Here is a 19,682-nt window from a genome sequence, read left to right as displayed (position 1 = left end):
GAAGAACCGAAGCCCAGGAAAGCCACGCCCATCCATTCTACATAAGGTCTCCTCCTCCGACTCGCCCCCACCTCACCGGATGTATTCCCGCTCGCACCGGAAGCGGAAGTCTCCCTGAAGACGGAAGTGGAAACTGCGACCCACCCAATTATCTTATACCTTTACTGTTTTGCTTCATTTTGACTGCGCAACTCCGGGACCCCAGGAGCGGAGGGGCTGCAGGGTGAGTCCCTCGCGCGAGACAGCTCCGGTTTGGGCGGTGGCGGACTCGGCCTCTCTTTCCTCTTGAGCCGCAGGGGCGGCAGTGCTCAGCATCCTGCAGAATTGGGGTGGGGTCTTTGGGGACGGGGCGGCCTCTGCGCGCCTTCCCGGTGCTGCGCCCTTATGAGTTCAAGGCGGGTACGACACGCCCATTCGCGCTTCAGACGACGGGTGTGGACGCGGGGCGGGTATGCAAACTGCGTATTGAGAATCACGGGTTTTGCAGGATGTATCGACCGCGCGTGCAAACGATCCCAAGTAAAACTTTTAAAATTATTATTATTTTACCTAAAACCTAGGTAAAACTGCAGAAAAAATTAAGTGGGTTATATAGTGCAATCTTAACCATTTCTCCTCAGAAACTGGTCCCACTGAATTCATTGGGGCTTTGTGGCAGGTAAGGGGTTGGGATTGGAGTCTTAGTCTCCCGTTGCATGATTACCCCAGAAAGCATTTGGGAACGAGAAATTTGAATGTTATTAAGAGATTCTCATTTAGATCTGGAAGACATTTACGGCCTTGTCATGCTATAATATTGTTTTCTTTTTCTTTTTTTGAAAAAAACAGTGTCCATATGAACGAACACAGTTCTAGTCTTCCAACAACACTTTAAACTACTTACATCAATTTGCAGCAGCAGACATGAGTGGCTCCAAACCTGATATTCTGTGGGCCCCACACCATGTTGATAGATTTGTTGTCTGTGACTCAGAGCTCAGCCTCTACCACATTGAATCTGCTGTCAGTTCTGAACTCAAAGCAGGATCACTGCGTTTATCTGAAGAAACTACAGCTACCCTTTTGTCCATCAATTCAGACACTCCGTATCTGAAATGTGTGGCTTGGTATCCTAAATATGATCCTGAATGTCTCCTGGCCGTTGGGCAGGCCAATGGCCGAGTTGTCCTTACCAGCCTTGGCCAAGATCATAACTCAAAATCCAAGGATCTGATAGGAAAGGAATTTGTTCCAAAGCATGCTCGGCAGTGCAACACTCTGGCATGGAATCCATTGGACAGTAATTGGCTTGCTGCAGGCCTAGATAAACATCGGGCTGATTTTTCAGTGCTGATCTGGGACATAAGTAGTAAATACACTCCAGAAACTCCAGTTGCTGCTGAGAAAGTAAGGCTTTCATCTGGAGACACTGAAGCAGGACTTGTTGTGACAAAACCACTTTATGAATTAGGCCAGAACGATGCTTGCCTTTCTCTCTGTTGGCTTCCACGGGATCAGAAACTTCTTTTAGCTGGAATGCACCGAAACCTGGCTATCTTTGACCTTAGGAATACAAGCCAAAAGATGTTTGTGAATACGAAGGCTGTTCAGGGCGTAACGGTTGACCCCTACTTCCACGATCGTGTGGCTTCCTTCTATGAAGGTCAGGTTGCTATATGGGACCTTAGAAAATTTGAAAAGCCTGTATTGACCCTGACTGAACAACCAAAACCTCTAACTAAAGTAGCATGGTGTCCGACGAGAACTGGATTGCTAGCTACTTTGACTAGGGATAGTAATATAATCAAGCTCTACGATATGCAGCACACTCCTACACCTATTGGGGATGAAACTGAGCCTACAATCATTGAAAGAAGTGTGCAGCCCTGTGAACACTATATTGCTTCCTTTGCATGGCATCCCACTAATCAAAATCGAATGGTGGTTGTGACTCCAAACAGGACTATGTCTGACTTCACTGTGTTTGAAAGGATCTCTCTGGCATGGAGTCCCATTACCTCTTTAATGTGGGCATGTGGGAGGCACTTGTATGAGTGCACAGAAGATGGGAAGGCTAGTTCTTTGGAAAAAGACATAGCCACTAAAATGCGTCTTAGAGCATTATCCAGGTATGGCCTTGACACGGAACAGGTCTGGAGAAATCACGTGCTAGCGGGAAACGAAGACCCACAACTGAAGTCACTTTGGTACACTCTGCACTATATCCTTTTAAAAACTCTTGTATGCTGGGAGGAATCTTGATATAGAGGGCTGGCTGCATTGTTAGGCAATGCTTTTGTCCTGGTGACAAATGAATGAGATATTCTCTTCTTAGCATTGTTTTGATGTATTTATTTCTGCTGCTTGGGAAGACTGTAGGTGGGATGGACCAAAGCTTCAGCTAGGCAAAAAAGAGCCAGACAACTGCAAAGACGTCCATTGGTTGTGGGACAGGAGGTGAAAGAAATAAGCAGCAATAGAAACTTGAGACTTAGGGCATATTGGCAGGAGCAGAATATGTATTGATGATCCACTGGTGTCCAAGAAGACAGTGGTAGTAGGAAGGAAAGGTAGAGGAGGGAGCACATGGAGCAGCGTGGGGTCAGGGTGAAGCAGCACTTTCCAATTCTTTTAAGGAGCCAGAACAGTTCTGCTGACATGATGCAGATTTAACCAGTAGTATAGTCTGTGTATTACCTAGGACACGTGGCTGATTTTTCGTTAAAAGGCTACTCCTCTTCATCCAAATGTGTGTTACTCTGTTGAAGTTTATTTATTGCCTTAGGCTATGACAACTAGCAGAAAATAATTTATATGTTCAACAGAACAAACATCAATAGTTACAAAAAATCCAAACACCAGAACAAACTCATATAAACTGCCCCAGACTATATCTTTCATTATTTTTTAAGCCATTAGAAGAAAAAGGTTCTGCCACCCCCCTCCCCCATTCAACCAACCTGTTAGATAATGGGCTTTGCAAAAACTTTAATTAATTTACCTTATGCCTGAAAAGCAAAGTCACCACTGACCTTCAACCCAAAACTCATTACTGGCAGTGCTCAGGCCACATGATATGACACAAATACCTGCTGTTGAAGGGTCATAAATTCCACTGGGATAGCACAAGCTCTTTCTTTGCGGACCTTAAGCAGCTTTTGGGATCCAAGCTGTAGTTCGTTTCTTCAAGAACTGAGGAGGGCCAAACCCAGTGGGGTATAGGAATTTCCTAGCCACCAAATGCATCATCATCATCATCATCTTTGCCGCATCTCATTTTAATGTTAATTTGCCAAGTTTCCTATACTTGAAAATACTTATGAAGCAGTATACTGAGGATATGGATCAGAAATGCACAGGAAACAAAGGATCTTTAGTTTATGCAGGCATCAAATCTATCGTGAAATCCTCTATGGGTAAGTGCATTTTGACTGATTTCTTACTTAATTTTTAAATTTTATTTTAATGAGTGACTTTGGCCAGCTATTTTGTCCCAGCTACACCTACTTCACAGGGTTCATGTGAGTGGGAAATTTAATGGCCCGATGTACACCACTTTGAGGTTCGTCAGAGAAGGGTGGAATGTAAACACGTCTGATAACAAAAATGAAACCTTCCCAATGTCTTTTGAACTCATGCCTTTTCTGAGTGTGTTTTCTCAACCACTTTCCTGGTTCACATGACATTCTGTATGACTTCCTAGTACCCCAAGCCAACTTAATCTGTTTCTACACAGATTTCTAAAAATAGATAATTCCTTTCTCTCCAAATGAGTAATTTTTGTCAGGTTTTGACGAACTCTGCAAGAAATAGCTGAAGAGCTGACTTAATTAACAGTAACTGTGATGCCTTTATCATAAATACAGTGGTACCTCCGGTTGCAGACGGGATCTGTTCCAGAGCTCTGGTCGAATTCCAAGGTTTCTGCAACTGGAGGGACCGCTTCTGCGCACGCACGCATGGCAAAAACCCGGAAATATACTTCCAGGTTTGCCGCTTACATATCCAGTTTACATATCCAGAGGGATACGAAAGCGGAGGTACGACTATTGGTTTTAGCTTTACATGTTCCTGAATCTAAGATTCTATTTATCTGCATGCAAATAACACAAAAAACAATTGCTCTTTAGGAACAACAGAGAACCTCAGGCACAGCAGGAGTGGATCAGACAGACAGGCCGACATTATTCAATATCTGAGTGAGGAGAGGTCACTGGCTTTGCAGCTTTGTGGATGGATAAAGAAGGGCACAGATCTGGATGTGGAGCCCTTTTTATACTCTTTGGAACAGGAAGGAGACTGGGAGCGAGCTGCTGCTGTAGCTCTATTCAACTTGGACATTCGAAGAGCAATACAGATATTGAACAAAGGAGCATCTTCTGGAAAAGGTACCTGCTGTGATTTGGTATCACTTTGGCAGAGTGAGCTGCTCCTTGTTGCATTTTCTTTAATAATATCCTGCTTATCAGTGAAAATAGAGATTTCATATTCTCCTCGGCTACACAAAGGATTGGATCAGGAAGGTGCTCTTCCAGGTGCAGCTGGTGTCTTCTGTTTGTGAACGGCTGTTTTACACCCTATGTTGAACAGTACATGAGAAAAACCAAATCTGAATGTTTTCCACTTGCAGAAACAGGAGACATGAATGGAACCCACTGATTATAGCACTGTGCAAGTGTTTGTAGCCAGTGGCTGTTTTCTATCTGTTCATGGATCTTTGCATCCAACACAGTATATTGCGGGGGGGGGGGGGGATGACAGGAAAGGATAGACATCACAATTCTACTGTAACACTGCATTGCCATGGATGAAGAGGCTGAAGGAGCAGGGTACCAACCAACCCCCCCCCCACCTATTTATTCATCTAATGCTGCACTAGGTCCTGGAATCAGCCATTCTGAATGGTAGATCAAACTAAACAGTTATGCATGAACAGAGTGTGGTGTGTGAAATAGTTCATGTCAATACAGTGGTACCTTGGTTCTCGAATGGCTTGGCTCCTGAACAAATCTGCTCCCGAGCGCCGCAAACCAGGAAGTAAGTGTTCCAGTTTGTGAACGTTTTTTGGAAGCCAAACATCCGATGCAGCTTCTGCTTGACTGCAGGAAGCTCCTGCAGCCAATTGGAAGCTGTGCCTTGGTATTTTGTTTTTTTCAGAATTGACTGAAAACATCTTTATTATTCAAGTGCCCTGTCCCACCCCGCCCAGCAGTTATACATGCATGACTAAAACATTTTGACTTTTAAATGTATAGGATTACTTCCAAGTACAATCAACATAAAATAGAAGGGAATACAAAGTTTGTACATAAACTCAGCAAGGAATACACAGGTTTGCAACGGTTTTGGGAGTTGAACGGTCTCCCGGAACGAATTAAGTTCAAGAAGCAAGGTACCACTGTGGTGTTACTTTTCCCAGTATCGGGAAGTCAGGTTCTTCTCATAATCAATAAATTGTACCAGCATCTTTTGTTCTGCCTTTCAGAGCGAGTTCTGTTCCAGGGTCAGTGACAGTTGTTTTTGTTGAACACCTTGATTGCTGAGTTTCGGGGTACAGATCCCTCTGTCATCCCAAAAGATTTTAACTGTATTTTCAAAATGTCCTTCAGAAGTGGAAACCAAATGGCTTGAAATGTTTGCTATTGTGCGGCCTTTATTTTTGCTGTGCAGGTGATCTAAACCTCAACGTAGTGGCCATGGCATTATCAGGCTATACTGATGAAAAGAACTCCTTGTGGAGGGAAATGTGCAGCACCCTGAGGTTACAGCTCAACAACCCTTATCTGTGTGCCATGTTTGCTTTCCTAACAAGTGAATCGGGTTCTTTTGATGGAGTTTTGGTAAGCTATTTTTGTTAGCTAATCTCCGTTGACTAAATACACACAGGCACAAATATTCAGATGCAAAACTGAGAACTTGATCTGGTTCTTTGTGTGTTAGAAAATTTGGCCCTGGGCTGCTTAGGACTTCGGTCTTCAGCAGCTTTCATGAAACAATCCACTGTGAAAATGTTATTGAAAAGGGAATAATGAACTCAGGTTTACAAGTGTTGGCCATCATCTAAGAGGTGGAACATAGCCCTAAATAATTAATTTCCCCAGATGGATTCCACTTCTCAACTTTGAGGTGGGATCTCAGCTTCACTTGCTTGACAAAAATACATTAAAGGTCCCATTCTGAAGATTAAGGGCAGGGATGTAGAATCGGTGGTCCTCCAGATGTTGCTGCACTCCTGGCTTCCATCGGTCCCAGCTAGTGGGGCCAGTGGAGAGCAGAGACAGGGATGGGATGGGAATCCAGAACATCTAGGAGGTCACAGGTTCCCCAGCCCCATGTAAACATTTTCCTAAGATACTGCAAAGAGATAGGATTTATTCAGCAGAGGTAGAGCCTGCTCCCCCTGCCATTGATGGTACAGTGGTACCTCAGGTTACATACGCTTCAGGTTACAGACTCCGCTAACCCAGAAATAGTACCTCGGGTTAAGAACTTTGCTTCAGGATGAGAACAGAAATCGTGCTCCAGTGGTGCGGCAGCAGCAGGAGGCCCCATTAGCTAAAGTGGTGCTTCAGGTTAAGAACAGTTTCAGGTTAAGAACAGCACTCCGGAACGAATTAAGTACTTAACCCGAGGTACCACTGTACGCTGCTTCTAAAACTCCCCCAGATTTGGGAAGTGGTGCTTGGAAACCAAACTGAGAAGTTGCGACATATCTTGCACTTGGCAAGCAACGAGAAAAGAGAATAGTTTTCTCAAAATGACTAAGGCTCTTTTTATTAATTTGTCATCTTATACAACTGTAAATATAGAATTGTCACAAAACTTAACATCAGCCTTTTTTTTCAGGAGACAGTGGCTGATTTCCCCCCAGGCTAATGCTAATGTGTTTTGTATTCTTTCAGTATGAAAGTAATGTAGCTGTACGAGACAGAGTGGCATTTGCTTGTAAATTCCTAACTGATGCTCAGGTGAGATGATCAGATCATTCATTTTCTTCCTTTACTCTGTTCTTTCTAGATAACATAAAGGGTTGAATAAGTAATCACACACAATCTTGCATGCTATTTTCTGGGTGTTGGAAAAAGAGTTTTGTCATCCAAAAGAATTTTGATAGCCATCCTGAAGTATCATAGCCATTTGAAATAAGTGTAAAATCTAATAAAGTCTTCTTGTACCTTAAAGATAAAAGATTTTTTATGACATAAGCTTTTGAGGACAGAGGTCTAATGATCTCTGTACAGTCTTGTAAAGCATTTGCCCGTGGCAAGTATGAACTGCATCTGGGCAGCAAATATTTAACAGAGAAGAGTCAGCTTGGAATTCATGATTCTTTTAGGCCACTGCATTTGTTATGTATCCTTTCGGAAATATTTTGAAATTGAGTACACATTGAAGTACACATTGAAATTGAGTACACATTGAATATTATTTATTGTTTTTATCGCTAAACCCTGATGATTAGATATAATAATCAAGACCTTAATGCTGCAGTGAACCTAGCCCAACCACACCCCATTTGTGTACGAGTGTGTGTGTGTCTGTGTGTGTGTGTGCAGGCGCAGGCGTGTGGGTGTAATTCAGGGTATGAGCACAATACTGACCACTCTTATTTTAAATAGCTGAATAGGTTCATTGACAAACTAACAAATGAAATGAAGGAATCTGGGAACCTTGAAGGAATTCTTCTGACAGGTCTCACAAAAGATGGAGTGGATTTGATGGAAAGCTATGTTGATAGAACAGGAGATGTTCAAACAGCGAGTTATTGTATGCTGCAGGTTTGTATTTTTTTACATAAAAAATCTCCGATTTATAGAATTCATGTTAATACTATACAACTATCATTATTTTTTGTGCAACATGCATAATTTAATAAATACTTAATATATCAAAATTTAATTAAATAATACTGTGCATGGGGTTATTGTTTTTGTTCATTATTATTGTATGTATTTTTGTGTTTTTATATTATCAACCACCCTGTGATCTTCGGATGAAGAACGGTATAGAAATTTAATTAATAATAATAATAGCAATTCATTATTGTGCTACCCAAATGTTAGCTACTGTGAAGCAATTCTGATAGGATATTGTGGGGCAGTTTGGATTGGGGTTATTTGCAAGCTAGGCAAATTTATTACTATTATTATTATTATTATTATTACAGATAGGTAGCCGTGTTGGTCTGCCATAGTCAAAATAAAAAAATTCCTTCCAGTAGCACCTTAAAGACCAACTAAGTTAGTTCTTGGTATGAGCTTTCGTGTGCATGCACACTTCTTCAGATACACTGGAAGTATCTTCAGTGTATCTGAAGAAGTGTGCATGCACACGAAAGCTCATACCAAGAACTAAGTTAGTTGGTCTTTAAGGTGCTACTGGAAGGAATTTTTTTATTATTATTATTATTATTATTATTATTATTATTATTATTATTTAAGTGGTGTTCATAAACAAGCTTTAAAACTATTTAAAATGGGTAAAACATTTCTTAAGCTTAAAAATAATGTAATGATGGTTTCAGACCATCTTTGGGGAGACCTTTGAAACAGTCTCTTCTATGCCTACCTTTTTAGGGCTCCCCATCCGATGTGCTTAAAGATGAGAGGGTTCAGTATTGGATTGAGAACTACCGGAATCTATTGGATGCATGGCGGTTTTGGCATAAGCGAGCAGAATTTGACATTCATCGGAGCAAGCTGGATCCCAGTTCAAAACCTTTAGCCCAGGTAAATGTGCTTCGAATTTTCCTGGCCACGTAATGAGTCAATTTAGCCAATGGACATAAAGCAGCAGATTTCATTTGACAAAGAACAGGAAGATCCAGTTGTTTGCACAGTCCTTGTCTGAGCCGCTACTGGTGAGCATTGTTTTTGTTTGGTACTGTTTTGTGTTTTTATATTGTAAGCTCTGATCCTTGGATGAAGGGTGGTATAGAAATTTAATAAATAAAATAAATAAATGCGAAACCTTTATTTCTAAACAGAAAGTCCACCCAATATTGGCATATAAATTTTTATATTTTTCAAAATCAGTCTCTCACCCCATATCACCTGTCTGTCCTTTTTTTCTTTCCTGAACATACAAGCTTTTAATTTTTTTTAAAAAAGGTTTTGCTTCTGAACTTGTAAGCTCTGTTTAGCTATTATGGCCCATTGATAACCCTATCATCCCAATGGGTGGGTATGAAGGGGTGCAGCTTGAAAAACCTATAGGGTAGTAAGATATCTACCAGTTGCTTAATAATAAAAGCAAATCTAATCACCCTCGTATCCCTTTTTTATATTTGCAAGGTGTTTGTAAGTTGCAATTTTTGCGGAAAGTCAATTTCGTACAGCTGCTCAACCATCCCTCATCAGGGCCGAGGATTCAGTCAGTATGGCGTAAGTGGCTCCCCGACCAAGTCCAAAGTCACAAGTTGTCCCGGTTGCCGCAAGCCTCTTCCTCGCTGTGCACTTTGTCTCATAAATATGGGCACTCCAGTTTCCAGCTGTCCAGGTATGGCTCCCTCCCATTTGTTGAACTTCTCCATTTTATTATTCATAGGCTTCTAGCTTTGTGGTACAGAAAACTGAACACAGTCCTGCGAATGCTTATTTTGCTGAACTGCTTTACATCAGTTCAAATCTGAATGACTTTCTCTGCAAATGAGCTATTTGTTACTGGCTTTGGCCTGCTTGTATTAACTGCTCCATCCTTATTGGGGCGTTGTTGTTGTTTAGTCGTTTAGTTGTGTCCGACTCTTTGTGACCCTATGGACCAGAGCACGCCAGGCACTCCTGTCTTCCACTGCCTCCCGCAGCTTGGTCAAACTCATGTTCGTGGCTTCGAGAACAGTGTCCATCTCATCCTCTCCCGCCGCCTTCTCCTTGTGCCCTCAATCTTTCCATACATCAGGATCTTTTCTCTTCTCATGAGGTGGCCAAAGTATTGGAGCCTCAGCTTCAGGATCTGTCCTTCCAGTGAGCACTCAGGGCTGATTTCCTTAAGAATGGATAGGTTTAGCGCCTCCGGCAATGGCGCCTCCGGCAATGGGGGATTTCCTCTGATTGGGAGGAATCTGCTTCGTGGAAATTAGGGTCTGGACCGCCATGGCGAGGCGGAGACCCATCAAAAACCACAGGCGGGAGAAGCCTGTGGACGTGGGATTTGGCAGGCACCTTTTGTGCCTCCCCTACTCGCGGGGAAACCCGGTTTCGGGGATCCGGAGCGACGTGGGGTGAGCGGCACGGTGCTTCGAATCAACTGCTCTTTTCACGGAGTGAAGCCGCATTGCTGTTGTGGGAGAGCACTGACTTTTTTCTGTGGACAATTGGACTTTAAACAACTACCCGTGAGTAGAACGGAAAATTGGACTATGAAATATTTTAATTTGGCACCGAAGCGGGAAGGTTCTAAACAGGAAGTCCGCCTTCTGCTTTTGTAAATAGATTGAAGCAAAGACATTGCAAGCTAAAGTCTGGAAAGATTTTTGTAAAGAACTAAATCTCCATCGGCTGAAACTACTATACCCCCCCTTGGAAGCAGGAGAAGAGGGGGGAAATCTTAGATTGTTCAAGCCTGCAGGAGAGAGAGTAAAGAAAGATAAATTTCCACCGCCTTGAACCTGGGGACGGGTTGCTAGGAAGACAGACGTTTTGGGAAAGTCCATTGACTGTGAATAAAATGTTTGTTGATAGATAGTTAAAAAAGAGAAACATTGATTCCAATGTTTCCTTTTGCATTTAAAAGGAACAAAATATTTGAAAAACGAAAGTAATTTTGTTGCTGGATCTGCTTTTAAAAGGACGGATACAAATAGAAATTGATTCCCCTAGAGGGAGCTTTGAAAACTGTTGTTGGAGTCGATTTGGGGAATTCTCCAGCTGTAGAGATTAAAGATCGTGAGAACCAGACATTGACCTTGAACAAGAATGTGCCCAGAAGAAGCCTTAGTGATTGCTTTTTGTAAGACAAGCTCTTTATTGGAACAGCTACATGAGAAGATGGATTTGATGACTGTTGCAGTTAATAATTTTGGACAAACAGTGAATACCTATATAGAAACCACTCAGGAACCAACCCAGGAATCTGCTTTGACAGGGCAAGTTGTGCAGAAGACAAAGGAGGAGGTTGCTGTTGAACCTCAAGTAATACAAGTGGAGAGAGCTGAGGCTTTGCAGGAACATAAGCTGTTGTTTTTGATGACCGAACCTGGAGAAAGTCAGATTTGGAGAGATGGAGTCTCGTTTGGATTGGAGATGAGAAATTGGATAGATCCCCCTATGCAGGGCTGTTCTGGCTTTTGGGATCTGGTTTTGCGCCAGGGGGAGTCTGGAGTTGTGGGGGCCTTTAACTTTGGAGGGACTTTGAAACATGCATTGAAATACCGTATTTTTCGCCCCATAAGACGCACTTTTTCCCCTCCAAAAATGAAGGGGAAATGTGCCTGCGTCTTATGGGGCGAATGCAGGCTTTCGCTGAAGCCTGGAGAGCGTGGGGGGTCGGTGCGCACCGACCCCTCTCGCTCTCCAGGCTTCAGGAAGCTCTGCGCAACCCTCGGGAGACCGGTTGAGCTGCCTGCAGGAGACCTGCAGAGCTGCCTGCAGTCCCGGGATCAGCGCAGCTCTGCCTGGCCACCGGGAGCCGGGGGCGAAACTCCGCCCCGCTCCCGGTGGCCGCGCAGAGCTGACTGCGGTCCTGGGACCAGCGCAGCTCTGCGCTGCCATCCGGAGCGGGGCGCTAAGCTCCGCCCCGCTCCCGGTGGCCACGCAGAGCTGCCTGCGGTCCTGGGACCAGCGCAGCTCTGCGCGGCCACCGGGAGCCGGGGGGCGAAGCTCCACCCCTCTCCCGGTGGCCGAGCAGAGCTGCCTGCGGTCCTGGGACCAGCGCAGCTCTGCGCTGCCATCCGGAGCGGGGCGCTAAGCTCCGCCCCGCTCCCGGTGGCCGAGCAGAGCTGACTGCGGTCCTGGGACCAGCGCAGCTCTGCGCTGCCCTCCGGAGCGGGGCGCTAAGCTCCGCCCTGCTCCTGGTGGCCGCGCAGAGCTGCCTGCGGTCCTGGGACCAGCGCAGCTCTGCCTGGCCACCGGGAGCCGGGGGCGAAGCTCCGCCCCGCTCCCGGTGGCCGCGCAGAGCTGCCTGCGGTCCTGGGACCAGCGCAGCTCTGTGCCGCCATACGGAGCGGGGCGCTAAGTCCCGCCCCGCTCCGGATGGCGGCGCAGAGCTGCCTGCCATCCCGGGATCAGCACAGCTCTGCCCATCGCCAGCCCCACAAGCTCGGGGGACAGCGGGGAGGCAGAGCGTGCCTTCCCACTGTTCCCCGACCTGGTTCTTCCAGCCCCGCACCTGGGGGGGAAATAATTTTTTTTTCTTTATTTCCCCCCCAAAAAACTAGGTGCGTCCTATGGGCCGGAGCGTCTTATGGGGCGCAAAATACGGTATCTTTTGGATTTTAGTGCTGACTATGGAGAATGGGCCGACCTGTCGAGAAGGGATAAAGACATTGTTAGGTCAGCGATAAAGGAAGGAAACTAAGAACAAGATCAGCAGAAGACAAAGTAAGGTGCAGGTATAAATATGAAGAAGATCTGCAGAAGGGACATGGAAAAAAGTTAAGAGCCTCGGATAGAAGATCACCAGGTTGATGGACTAAATGGAATGGATAGAAAGGACTGACAGAACCCGAGACCAGGAAGAAGAGACGGTGGATGAAGATTGGAAGAAAGTTTAAAAATTCATTTAGAGAAATATTGTAAAATTAATGAGTGTTAGAAAAAATGTTGGAATGAAACTATTTGGCTTTAGTAGAAATGCTATAAGGAGTTATGTACAAATAAGTTTTAAGCTTTAGGGCTTTTTATGGCAAGATAAGGCTAAAATAAATTAAGACAATTTAATGACAGAACATAGTGAAAGATGGAAAGGATTTGCTGAGATAATTAATAACTAGAATACAAAAAAGGGAGGTGTGAGGAGGTCGATGAAACAAGATAACGAAAGATAAAGATTTGGGAATATTGGATTTGTTTTTAATTTTTTGTTTGCCTTTGTTTTTGGCTTTGATGTATTGTGTGTTTTGTTCTCTTTTTTCTTTTTATTGACTTCTATTGTTTAATTTCTTTTTTCCTTTTTTTTCTTTTGCTTTTTTCTCTCTGTAATTTTAAATTCTCAATAAACATTATTATTTTTAAAAAAAAGTATGGATAGGTTCGATCTTCTTGCAGTCCATGGGACTCTCAGGAGTCTCCTCCAGCACCATAATTCAAAAGCATCAATTCTTCAGCGATCAGCCTTCTTTATGGTCCAGCTCTCACTTCCATACATCACTACAGTGGTACCTCGGATTAAGAACTTAATTCGTTCCGGAGGTCCATTCTTAACCTGAAACTGTTCTTAACCTGAAGCACTATTTTAGCTAATGGGACCTCCCGCTGCCACTGCATCACCACCATGCGATTTCTGTTCTCATCCTGAAGCAAAGTTCTTAACCCGAGGTACTATTTCTAGGTTAGCGGAGTCTGTAACCTGAAGCGTATGTAACCCGAGGTACCACTGTACTGGGAAAACCATAGCTTTAACTATACGAACCTTTGTCGGCAAGGTGATGTCTCTGCTTTTTAAGATGCTGTCTAGGTTTGTCATTGCTTTTCTCCCAAGAAGCAGGCGTCTTTTAATTTTGTGACTGCCGTCACCAACTGGAGTGATCATGGAGCCCAAGAAAGTAAAATCTCACTGCCTCCATTTCTTCCCACTTCTATTTGCCAGGAGGTGATGGGACCAGTGGCCATGATCTTAGTTTTTTTGATGTTGAGCTTCAGACCATATTTTGCGCTCTCCTCTTTCACCCTCATTAAAAGGTTCTTTAATTTCTCCTCACTTTCTGCCATCAAGGTTGTGTCATCTGCATATCTGAGGTTGTTGATATTTCTTCCGGCAATCTTAATTCCAGTTTGGGATTCATCCAGCCCAGCCTTTTGCATGATGAATTCTGCATATGTTAAATAAACAGGGAGACAATATACAGCCTTGTACTCTTTCCCAATTTTGAACCAATCAGTTCCATATTGGGGTGTAGCTTCCCTTTAATTCATCTTTAAGTGCAGCCTTTGCCTAACTCACATGCTCTCTTGCACCTGTTGGCTTGTTCACGGTGCTGTTTGAATACCACTTCTTTAAATGCCAGTCAGGCACTGAGAAAACAAGCCCTTGTGGGTTAAGTTCAGACTAAATGGTTCTTGTTCTTGGAGTTTTTAAGACCTTTAAAAATTTTGCAGATAATGAGAAAACTTAAATCATGTCCAGAATTCAAAGAGCTACTTAGGGTCAACTCGGAAAATCTTTAAATATTTTGCCATAAATAAGAAAACATGCATACAGACTCACAAACTGCTTTTGAAAGTCTGTCTCATCAGCAGTTTGCCATGTGTCATGGGGAACTGCTCTTTGCAAAACACAAGCCCAGAGCTGGCTTGGGTATGCAGGACTCATCATGTGTTTCATCGGATCCTGACACCTCTATAGCAATTTCACGCATCTGTTGCCCTGCAGATAACACATGCTGGGAAGGGCGACTGGCCTCAGCTTTGTGTGCTGTGAAATAGATGAGTATGGTGATGACACATGACTACATTTTTGACACTTTATCTGTGAAGAAGTGCTTCATATTTACAGGAAACATAATGTTTGAAGAGACACTTATTTCCCTGATAATGATTACCCTCACAGCTGGAAGCCAAGTGTACAGTGGTACCTCGCAAGACGGGAAACTCGCAAAACGAAAGGGTTTTTTGTTTTTTGAGCTGCTTCGCAAGACAATTTTCCCTATGGGCTTGCTTCGCAAGACGGAAACATCTTGCAAGTTTGTTTCCTTTTTCTTAACACCGTTAATAGAGTTGCGACTTGACTTTGAGGTAGCCTTTTTTGAGGTTTTGAAGACTTTGGTGATTTTTGAAGCTTTTCCAAAACTTTTCCGACACCGTGCTACGCAAGACGAAAAAAATCGCAAGACAAAAAAAATCGCGGAACGAATTAATTTCGTCTTGCGAGGCACCACTGTAAGATCTTTTCATCAAAATGGGTACAGATTATTTGTGCGATATTTGAAAGATGCTCTCTGCTTGCATGAAATTCCCATTTACAAATATTTGTAAACTTTAAAAAAAAATCTAGAGGTGTTCTCACCTGTATTATGGAAATTGGCTTAATACTTTTTTTCAGTCTGGGGATGTTAACTGCTTGAGACACTGATTACTATGTTGCTTTGTTTATACTGGGTAATTTTGTTTTCTGTGCCATTTCAAAGTTGTTTCCAATCCTAGTCATACTCAGGATAGACACATAGAACTTATTGGTCATTAATTGCAGTGAGTCTCCTCTGAGTTGAACTTAATTGGATACAACCCTCTGTCTCCGTTGGTTTTAAACAACCTGTTCTCATTACCATAGAAATCAATTTAGATTACATTTTCTTATTCATAGGAGGATCAAAGTCAGATGAAAAGGTGGATCTTAGCAAGGACAAGAAATTGGCCCAGTTCAACAACTGGTTTTCCTGGTGCCACAACTGTAGGCACGGTGGTCATGCTGGACACATGCTTAGCTGGTTCAGGTAAGTTAACAAAGAATAATGTGTTGCTTAAGCCATGGGTTCTTCCTGACTGCATCCCACCTATTTAGAGCTTCTGCTTCTATGGATTTATAGGCCAGCACATACTACCAGGCTACTAATTCTGCTACAATAGCACCGAGAATTTAAGACAAAGCCCTAGAAATGATAAGATTACCCAGCAAATGAAAGCATACGCATGAATTTGATACCTTCGATGAAAGTCTGTTCACATTTCCTCAAAATATACAAGAATTAAGGAGCTTTTTTATTACAAAACCCAACACCATCTTGAGCATTAACCGAACATGGTAACACATAAAGTAGAATGATTCATAAGACAAATTTAGTGTATTTGAAGACTAAGGGAACACAGGGCTTTCTGCTGTTCTCAGGTGTGGTGTTCAAGAGTGGTTTAATGTTGAATGTTTGCCTGGACTCTAAAAAGTGGCGGTATAAGAATTGCAGCCAACATGGCATGATCAGAGTTCTGCTTGCACAATGGAACTTCCACTTCCCCCTGCAGTCCCCCTACTACCCTCCGAATTTTCTCTGGAAGGTCCCCCAACCTGCCAGTGCAGATGTCAAAGGCATAGAGGGAGGTTAGGTTCCATTGTGCAAGTGGAACTTATTGTAGTTCTGCTTTTGGACTAGCACTGTTGACTACTGCTCTAAGTCTAAATACCTACAACAGGCATGCTCAAGGATTTATGTGACCCCTTGGTGGGATTCCCCCCCCCCCCCCCGTTCTGAACGGCAGGTCTTCATTGCATATGGTGCCTTACAAAACATGCCTTCCTAGTAACTCATGCAGTTGGCATGAGTGAATTCATTACACGTGTGAAGGCTAAATTGCTTTTTTTGCACTTCTACAACTTTGGGGCATTTTTTATTTCTCAGGGTCTTACAAGTATTTTCTCTGTAGCCTACATGCCCTCAGATGTTATAATAAAGCTGTTCATTATTATCACAGTAAATGCCAGCTGACACATGGTAGGATATTTGAGGCATATGGTTTTCTCGGTATTGACCTCAAAGCAGTTATATTACCTTTTAAAGTTACCGCCCTTTGTTCTAGAAGCTCTTTCAACACATTAGCTGTAGCCCAGAGCTCTATATAGATGCACTCATGAAAGATTCTACAGGGAATGAACATAATGTTCCAACTGCAGTCAATTGATGTTTCCAGGCAGTGCATTTAGGCCCAAATGGGTGGTGGGATGTTACATACATTATTCTGTGGTAGCTAATCATCTTGTATTACATTCCAAGCTGCATTCCTCCACTTCCAACTGTTCAATCTTTAGCAGCAAATCAATTTTACTTTTGGAGCATGAACACACTGCTTTCAATTTATTGCTTAAAATAATAATTGGAGGGAGATATTTCAGAGACACTTTTAAAACGTAGCTTGTAGAGTGGATTATAGACATGAGCAGCTCTGTATTTTTATTTTTTATAACAATTTTAACCATTTGTGTATTCTGTAATCTCTAACCAATACCAAAGTGCTTTATTCTTTTTTAATGAGAAAAATACACATTAAACTTGTTGGTTTTTTTAAAAAATAAAAAGGCTGCCTTGCAGTGTTATAACGCTACTTCTTTCTTGTCCAGGGACCATACTGAATGCCCTGTTTCTGCCTGTTCCTGCAAATGTATGCAGCTGGATACAACGGGGAATCTTGTCCCAGCAGAGATGATCCAGCCATGAAACATTAGAGCTTAAATAAGGTCCTTCACATGAGAGGCTTTCTCCAGTATGTTTCCCTCACAGCCCGAACACATACCTCTGAACATGTTACTATTGACTTGCCTGTAATAGAAAAATAAATCATCCTATCACATCAGCAATTTGATGTGTGGTTGATTTTGATTCTTCAAATCTGGCGTGTGGACTTTGTTCAGTGGGTTGTGAAGCAGTTCATTTCAGAGGCATTTATAGGTTTCATTGAAATTCAAAGCAGCCTTCAGGAAGACTTTCAGCACTACACTGTCCAGACCTTGAGGCTTCCATCTGAGATGAAGTGGCATCATTTGCTGTGCTTTGGTAACTCCACGAACCTATAAAACACTATTGAAAACTCTTCTTGGAAAGACAGTCATGCTGGATATACAGATGTTTCCACCAGCATTTTTTCTAGCTTAGATTTTAAAGTTTTTATGCTCCCATCTATAACTTAGCTCACACTGCATTGCTTTTCTGTGACACTCCTAAGACAAATCTTTGCAGGAGTTGAGTTGCTTTGGTTTGGATGAGTATATAGTAGTATCTCAATGCCAGTGTAACATGCTTTGCAGGGCATCCCAAAATAATGTAATTAGTGTTAAAAAGCTTCAGATTAATTAATACCGGACTGTAGCTGTGTAAGTTCAATGATGTGAAAGACCTAACCTTTGGAAAAAACGACAATTTACCTGTATTCCCGAAACATACTATAGTGTGAATTGCATACATCCAAATTTTGCTTTGGGTCAAGAGGACATTCATTAGCATCAGAAAACCACAAGCATATAATAATCAAGAACAGCCTGAGACGTAACAGTTAAAAGTTCACTTACAAAATGTGGACAACATAGAATATCACCTGCCTAGTTGTGGCAATGGCTGCTTGTATCAGATGTTGATGAGCAAATAAATCTCACCCCTCCAAAAAAACTCCCCATCCACCTGGTTTAAACCTCTGTCAAAATAAAAAAGAGCTTATCGTTTTGGATAGTGGATAGTATATACTTCCATAGGGTAAAATATAGAAAGGTAACATTGCCATGAAATGAATACAGAAGATGGCAATACACTGACTGGTATAGAACACTAGTGCAGGTGTAGGGAACTTTAGATTTTGCTCACCTACAACTCACACTATCAATGGCCACATATACTGGGGTTGATAGGAGAGCCAAAGATTCCTCACACCTACTGTAGTGCATGTTACATTTTAGTTTAATTTTTTCTACTGTTAATTAGCAACACGGCAAGTAAGTTGCATTCAAACTTTCACTAGTCAACTAGAAACTTGAACTGCCTTTGTGCACATTTTCAATGCAATGTAATAATTGTTTGGCCTACATTATAGCTGCCTAATTGACAATCTTCTGTTGGCTTGGATGCAAAGAACCATGCACAATATTCTGTGCATGCCTCTGGGCTTTCCTGTCTACTTTCTCACTGCATTATGAAGGGCAATGTGGTGCAGTGGGTAGGTCAAAAATTGGCCACAGATGCAAGTGGGAGAGAGTTCTACTTGCATGCAGGCCACTTTGGATCCAAGCTTCCGTCTTTGTACAAAGATACGATGTTAAAAGGGGAGGGGGGAAACAAATGCTTAATGGAAGCAGAAATATTTATTTCTATGTACACCATTTTTTTAATTGTTGTATTGCCTTAGTCAAAGTCTACTTCCTGTCAGAATTGCATTTTTACCATTGATCAATATTTGAGATGCATATCACAATATCTAAGTTCCTGTATTTTTGTAGTTGCTTCAATACATTTCCAGAATATCTAGAATTAATTTTAAGCCATTAAGAGCAACTTATAGACTTTATTTTTGTGCCCTTATATTCAAAGTATTAAAAGAGCTCTGATAATATGGTGTCTCCTTCCCTTCTGTAAAAAATCATACTGAGTATGTAAATAGGAACTGCTATTAATGTGTTACCCAGTTGTCTTAACAGTATTTTGTAAAATGAAAGCAGCTGTATTTGCTGACTTTGAGAGGGCACAAAGTCTTTTGTGTACATGAAAGTTCTGTATGAATATCTTAACACTCAGTGCTCAATGATGCAGGGGCTGTACTGCATAGAGGAGTTCTGACTTGAAGTCAGTTCTCAGGCATTTCGGCTTGTGTATGTATTTCTGCAGACCGAGGGTTTTTAACCACTTCTGTTAATACAGTTGCTTCTCCTTTTGACATTGTAAAATAAAAGCTTGATTTAACTTCCCATTTTGATTAAGCTGAATGTTTCATGACCTTCATACAGGTGATGCTGCAATAGTCCAGGTAGATACTAGTACCAGATTTTGTAGTATTGTGTTCTGATTTCAGCACCGGGCAGTATTGGGTGTTAAAGTAAACAGGGAAGCTCCAACATTCAAAGTGCTTACCTTTATAGTAAAT

At 42.4% G+C, this 19,682-nt stretch overlaps 1 protein-coding gene across 2 annotated transcripts; it reads left to right on the top strand.

Moving 5' to 3' along the window:
• Positions 1-90: 90 nt before the first annotated feature.
• On the top strand, positions 91-19,506 carry MIOS (meiosis regulator for oocyte development). Of its 2 annotated transcripts, XR_014000938.1 has the most exons (12): positions 91-223; positions 829-2,200; positions 3,297-3,395; positions 4,110-4,367; positions 5,650-5,819; positions 6,882-6,947; positions 7,599-7,757; positions 8,556-8,708; positions 9,273-9,477; positions 15,436-15,565; positions 17,179-18,351; positions 18,392-19,506. XR_014000938.1 is itself a non-coding variant. In XM_081164458.1 (11 exons), exons 2-11 carry the CDS (start codon positions 904-906, stop codon positions 17,273-17,275), a joined length of 2,634 nt encoding a protein of 877 aa, XP_081020584.1. In that variant the 5' UTR covers positions 91-223; positions 829-903; the 3' UTR covers positions 17,276-19,506. The 2 variants fall into 2 exon arrangements, 1 of the variants encoding a protein (XP_081020584.1); XM_081164458.1 differs by having other exon boundaries at positions 17,179-19,506.
• Positions 19,507-19,682: the final 176 nt, after the last annotated feature.

The sequence above is a fragment of the Podarcis bocagei genome (genome assembly GCF_964188305.1).
Source record: "Podarcis bocagei genome assembly, chromosome: 12".
NCBI classification, from domain to species: Eukaryota; Metazoa; Chordata; class Lepidosauria; order Squamata; family Lacertidae; genus Podarcis; species Podarcis bocagei.
Note: the sequence above shows the minus strand (reverse complement) of the source record. Positions and strands in the feature narration are given on the sequence as shown.

Excerpts from the sequence above, each read along its gene's own strand:
- MIOS (XM_081164458.1), top strand. The coding sequence starts at position 904 with ATGAGTGGCTCCAAACCTGATATTCTGTGGGCCCCACACCATGTTGAT. Across the intron at positions 6,948-7,598 it reads AATTCCTAACTGATGCTCAG|CTGAATAGGTTCATTGACAA; the intron begins GTGAGATGATCA and ends TATTTTAAATAG. Across the intron at positions 8,709-9,272 it reads GTTCAAAACCTTTAGCCCAG|GTGTTTGTAAGTTGCAATTT; the intron begins GTAAATGTGCTT and ends TATATTTGCAAG.